Source organism: Apteryx mantelli, chromosome 2, assembly GCF_036417845.1.
Source record: "Apteryx mantelli isolate bAptMan1 chromosome 2, bAptMan1.hap1, whole genome shotgun sequence".
NCBI lineage: Eukaryota > Metazoa > Chordata > Aves > Apterygiformes > Apterygidae > Apteryx > Apteryx mantelli.
In genome coordinates, this window is record NC_089979.1 from 37,447,966 (window position 1) to 37,454,571 (window position 6,606).

The following is a 6,606-nucleotide window of genomic DNA, read 5'->3' on the forward strand; positions in this document are numbered from 1 at the left end:
CTTAAGCAATATGCTCAATATTATAGCAGACTAATGTTTGTACTGAACGTTATGGTGCCTGGGTAATAACTATGTTGAAAAGGTGTAATTTAGTGATACCCAAGACACCCTGCGTTTTCCAGTGCATTTTATTTCTGGGGGGACAGATACATTCTTGCAGTGATCTGTTCTTGAATGTAGCATCCAGAAGGTATTTTCTACTCAGTTGTTAGTTTGGAATTTGTATTCTGGTAAAATTCTGATTTTTGTTGGTCTAAAGTAATTCTTATACATCTCATTTAATTTCTATGAAATTAATTCTAAGAGCCTAGGCACACTTAGCCAACACATTCTAGAATTGTTAAAGTGCCAATTGTTAAGTGCTTGCTTACATGAAGTTATCATAACACATTTTTAAGACTTCAAGTTCTGCTTAATGTCCTACTCAAATGGGAGCAAGCAATTATCTTCACAGATTCCAGCTGTGTGAATTTCCAAAGTTTTTGACCTATACCTTTCATTAGTCCCATGTATGAGGCTGCTACAATAATTAGTGTGTAATCAGAAACCGAGATAAGTTTGCATTTTCTTCTTATATTGAAAACTTCAATTTCTGAGGAATGTGAATCAATTCATAATTGGCTGAAAGCCAATTTCTTCTCCTCAACTCTAACGCATGTTTGAAAAACGAACTCACTTCCTAAGTGCCTTGTGAATCTGCAATGATTAATTCTTCTCATTATTTTGCTGCAAATTCTCATGACCCTCTGTGATGATTCGATCACCCACTTAGAGTTTATGCATATTCATATCTTTCCGCTCCTGCCGCAGTCGTTCAAGTCTCCTTCACTGGCTGTGGTGTGTGCTTGGTGCAGTAATTGAGCTGCAGTAGATTGATTACTCTGGGGAGCTGTAAGGCCTTTAAAGGTGAAAACATATCAGTCCTGTTAATTAGGAAACAAAGCTCTGGTGGCAAGTTCAGCAGTCAAATGCTTCCAGTGTAGAAATGAGGAAAGGTATGATTTGTTCCTCTCCGTGAACCCTGTTTACTTTTTTATATTTGAATTAGATCTGTGTGTGCTGTAATAGGCTTGTGCAGAAAAGAGCATATCTTGTATGATTGTATGATGATGGTATTTTAAAACAAAAAGAACTATGTATTTGATATTGATTGTAATCATTAGCAGGTGTCAATCACCTCTTAAATTATACATTATCTTAGGCATTATGTGACCTATAAAGTTCAATGCAAGCTGAAAAATAGGATCATTGACTGTAAACTTTAACCAGAAACATTTATATCATTCATTCTTTCTGACCTGAATGTCTGTCTTTTCTGAAAATCTATCATTTTAATTCAGAGGAAATCATAATAAAACCTGGAATCTCTTCGTTCTCCTATTAAGATGTCTATTGCCTATCATGTACAAGATTAATTAAAGAGAATACGTTCTTAAAATTAGGTGAATATTAAATGATAGCATAAGGTTTCATCCAGCAGACAGCATCCTTACATCATCATTGTAAGTACCCTGTGGTTTTATGTTGCTAAGCACTCTAATCTAGAGTGGCCTATTACAAAGATATTAAGGGTAGGGGAAACCATCTGCCACACAATCTATCCATAAGGGTCAGAAATAAATAATTTAAAAGTAATTTATATATCTTAAACCATTTTTTCCTCAGTAATTACTGGACAACAGATTGTGGAATACAGATGTTATGAAAATGTCACTGTTCTTGTAAACAGCAAGTGATCCATTGCTACTTCAGAGTAGGTTAGAGGATACTGTTGTCATACCTGTTCCTTCTGAGGTCAGGAAGAATAGTCTTACTGAAACAAGTGCACATGAGGTTGAACTCCAGTTAGTGCATCTTACACTGAAGGATATCATATTCACTGGTTGATTTTTCTTCCCCCCCCCCCCTCTGTATTTTAGGCATTTATTAACACTGCAAAGGAGATCTATGAGAAAATCCAGGAAGGAGTTTTTGACATTAATAATGAGGTAACTTTCAGTACTTCCAGTACTCTGAACACTTCTTCTTTATGTACAAAATTCCTCTTGCCCAAAATGTTGGAGAGCAAAATACTTGTCCATTCCACTTGGATATAGAATTGTCTGCCATTGTAATAAAAATGGATTAAAATAAGTGACCCTATCCATCCATGAAGCATCACAAAATAATATAAATCCCCAAAAGAGAAGAAAATCCACTTTCATCCACTTCTCCATATGGTGTCATCTGTTTCAAAGATAATTTTCCGCTATGTAAATGGGGGACCATGTTGATATGCCAGATGCACTCCATGAGCTGTCCAGTGTAGGGGAGGGATTGCTTTGAGAGTTACATAAAAGACTTTTGAAATGTTGCTGGTTTGGGTGGCTGGATTCGGTAGGGAATAAAAGATTAGCCATTTTGCCTATGAACATTACTGAAATTACAGATTATCATGCCCTGTCTCTTTGGGTTATTTGGGGAGGGGGGAGGGGAAATGGGGAGAAGCAGGGGCTGCTTCTATAATGAAAGAGTCTAACCAAAGACCAATAATTTCTCTCTTGAATTTTAAAATGATTGTCCTGTTGAAAGTCTTGAGTAGTTAGGAGATGCATTCCTGGCCATAGAAAAAAGCAGTTTCATATTCAGTGGTAGCAGATGGAAATATTTGGTAGGTTCATGGAAGTTCCCAGTTTGTTAATACCTGCATCAAAAAGCAATGCCACATAAATAGATTTAAATTTTAGTGTGAAGTGGCCAGTTACTTCTGGTGCACAATTTTTTACCCCTGTGTGTCCCTGAGTATCACTACTGAGGTGCTTAGTAAAACCGCATGTGGAAGTCTGCACTGCCACTCTCTGTTCTGTATCTGTTCTGTGAACAGGAGTATCCTCTGTCTGGGACTGTCAGTCTGATGCTTCTCTTGTGTGTGGTAGTCCTAACAGAGTTGCTCAGAGAGGGAACAGTAGCAAGGAAATTGACAGGACTGTATTAAATAGCATCACCTCTCTGCTTACTATATCTCAACAAAAAAACTTTAAGCTAATAAAAATATTGCTATTATGGGTAAAAGACTTTAGAGAGGAAATAATGAGAAATTACAGTAGTATGAGCAGTGTTTGCAGTAGGAAATGTGTAGCTAAATATGGCTTCATTAGTAATCATGCAAAGACACTAATCCTGACTGAAAAAACTATGTATGCATATAGCACTTTGGTGAAACACTATTTTAATTCAGTTTAGTGGTGAAAAACTTAGAAAAACCCTTAAAGACAATTTTAAAGTTGAAGAAAATGCACTCAGTAATGCAATATAAATTAGACAGTAATCAGAGTGTCTGAAAAGGCATGCTCATTGTATCTGTCGAGTTTCATATAGGAGCTGACTGCTTTACTGTGCCTTATGGAGCTTTGATTGCAATATGCTGTCAAGAGCCAACAGTCCATGCTAGTTATTTGGCTTTATGCCAAGTCTGGCTCCTTGATTCTTCAAGAAGTTGCTACCAGCCCAGAGGGGGCAAAACCAATGAGCCATAGGGCATGCTTTTTATTAAAGAGGAGTCAAAGAGCGAAAAGAAACCACATCAGCTGCTGTCAATACTGAGCTAGTGCCAGAAACCCCAAGGCTACTACTGTTGCAGAACAACTGCCAAGCACTATAAATCTGAGATTTACTGTGACGCAAAGTTTCCTTAAGAGCTTAATTTCTGAAGCTACTGTATTACTTTTCTCAAAGTGCTGTATTTTTAGGTAAAATCCACTTGAGGGAGTGAGGGTTAAGATATAAGTGTGATTTTGATGAATGAAAGAGCTACGCTGTGTGTGGGTTCTTGGCAGGTAGCCATGTCTTTTGGGATCATAGAAATTATTGATGACACAGAGCACTCGTATGCCCTTAGCCTGTACAGCTGATTCAACACAGAAAGAAATGCTGTCTAGAGAGGAAAAGTTTTATACTGAACTAATGGAGGTTTTGGTAGGAGGGGAGGGTTATATGTTCCTAGAAAATGTAATGTATGTTTAAAGCCTAATATAAAGTAGTATTCAAATACTGTTCTTGCTCTGTGTTTTCATGCTAGGAGTTTAAGGTGCAGAATTTAACATGGAGAGAAATTTAAATGAGAAGGAAAGCATCTTTCTTTTAAATCATATTTCATTGCCAAGAAAGTGTTGCTTTAAAAAAAAATTTAAAAAAGAAAAGTTTTGCTACATTTATTGCTGTGAAAGGATAACTTGGTATATGACCTTCTGAGGAAAAAAATAAAAAGGTTTTCATGTATATTAGTGTTCTAAAATAATTATACTGTGTCTTAAACTTTATTCCAGGCAAATGGCATAAAAATTGGCCCTCAACATGCTGCAACTAATGCAACACTTGCAGGCAATCAGGGAGGACAACAAGCTGGTGGAGGCTGCTGTTGAGCCTATTTTTACTTTCCAGCTGCCTGGATGGGGCCTACTAACTTGTTCATTCACCCTCCCCGCCCCCTACCTGCCCCACTCGCCTCCACTTCAATTCAACTGAGACATGAAACTTGTAAGTTGGTTTCCTGTTGCAGAAGAAGACTTTATCCTTCAAATTCTTGTATAACTTTGAATAAATGGTTAATGTTCACTTAAAGACAGATTTTGGAGATTGTATTCATATCTATTTACATTTGATTTCTAGGTCAATTGATGTGATTATTTTTGTTAAATGTTGTCTTGTGCCCTTGACTACGAACTGAATTGTATTCAACACTACAAAGTCATCTGAGTATTTTAATCAGTTTGTGTAGTTAGGTTTCCCAGCTCCTGTGGTTACCTAATGTTTAATATTGTAGAGCTGTCCTCAAGTTTTTGTCAATTTTCAAGGCTATGAAGAGAAGCAGAAGGACTCTTTTAATTCTGTATTTATCACTTTCTGTATATATAGTTTAATAACCTGCTTGGGTGTACTTGCCAAGCTAGAATTCTTTAATGCATTTGCATAAATTCTATACTACTTAGAGCTTGAAAACTACAGAAGCATTATTAGAAATTGCTTGGATGCTAAATTTTAAACCTTTTTGACATTATTAGCATGTTCATCCTCCCCTGTCATTATCCTGAAGTCCAAGAAAATGCTTAATGTATATTACTAGAGGCTACATACATGCTATCTATTTTAATGCCAAATGTTTGCTGTTTGTCCACAATTTCCACAGCACCTCTTCAGAAATGGATTAGCTGTTTGCCTTAATGAATACTAGAAGTAAAAACAGAGTATGAATGAAAAACACAGGAGGAGTTGATAAACTTAAAATGGCACATTATTAAAACTTTAATGTTCTTTTCTTGTTTACCACTTGATTTCTAGGTATATTTTTCATGCAAGGGCAGTTTTTCAACCTAATTGTACAGTGTTTGTGTAAAGTTTTCTTTTAGTGACAACTTGTAATCCTAAATATATGGTAAGCATCTTGTCTATTGTGAAGAGGGTGTGAAAATAAAATCTGCCAGTTTGAAAATCTTGATGAAAATCAAAACTAGAAATGCTTTGGTACTTATTTGGGGGGGGGGGGGACAGGGAGGGGTTGTTCTGCCTCAAATGAAATGGTTGCAACCGTACGAAACAAAATCCTGTGTTCAAGTGTTTATTTGTTAAAGTACAGAATACTCATGTCACTTTTCCTACAAATGAGGAAACAAACGAGTTTTCACCTCTTCATTTTTATATAAATCGCAGATAAAAGGGTAACACTAATGCAAGGCCATGCTTCGTGTATCTCTAAAGTGGGGGGAAAAAAATGACTGCAAAACTTGTGTCTTGTTGGACCAATACTGGCTGCAACACAACGCTGGGGGACATGGGTCCTCATGTCATCCATTCTTATTGTCAAAACTTTAACATTGAAAGTGAATAAACTTCAGTCTGACAAGTGTAACACAGCAATGGTTCTGAGATTAAATAAAAGATAAAAAATGTGTGGAACCTTCTGTTTGTATGTGGGCGAAGGGTCAACCAATAGGGGTTTATGCCCTTGCTTGCTTACTGTGAATCTTTCTTACCCATGCAGGAGCACTGGAAGCAATGCAGTGTAATTGTTTTAAACTATTTAAGTTTTTGAGAGGGCACTCTATTGAAAATTCTTTCAACTGCTAACCGTTTAATATTTGCATTTATAAAACAAAAACACTTTTATTGCTTCCGCTGAAGTTCAAAGACTGTGTTGCATGACGATAAAACCCTGGGAATAAATTGTGTTGATGCTGAGGCAAAACTGCCTCGTAGTAACAAGGCGCTTACGTGAAAGAAAGAAAGAACAAACGAGTACTTGCTTCCCTGCTTGAATTACTGCTTGAAGATTTTTGGAACTGGCAATGTAGCGGAGCTCAGTCACTTGAGACGAGATGGGAGAAAGTATGCTCTTCTGTAGCAGCCTCAGCAGCATTAGAAATGTGAGTAAATTTCTCTTGGCCATAAAAATTGCCACTGTTAGGTGAGCAGAGATGGGGAATTTATACCCTAATTCTGAGAAAAAGAATAATGCATGCTGTTTTAAGGGATGATGGTTTACCAAGCTGGGATACTAGACTAAAGCTTCTGACAGCCACTCATTTTCTGAAAGCATGGGACACAATGGGAGGCATCGAAATGACCAGAGAT

General features: G+C 36.9%; 1 protein-coding gene across 2 annotated transcripts in view; it reads left to right on the forward strand.

Moving 5' to 3' along the window:
• RAB2A (RAB2A, member RAS oncogene family) overlaps positions 1-5,926 on the forward strand; it is a 42,214-nt gene extending 36,288 nt beyond the window's left edge. For both annotated transcript variants that reach the window (XM_067290489.1, XM_067290490.1), the window contains 2 exons: positions 1,920-1,988; positions 4,305-5,926. In XM_067290489.1, the coding sequence (XP_067146590.1) occupies positions 1,920-1,988; positions 4,305-4,400 (165 nt within the window). In that variant the 3' untranslated portion in view covers positions 4,401-5,926. The remainder of the gene's footprint in view (positions 1-1,919; positions 1,989-4,304) is intronic.
• The last annotated feature ends 680 nt before the right edge of the window (positions 5,927-6,606 follow it).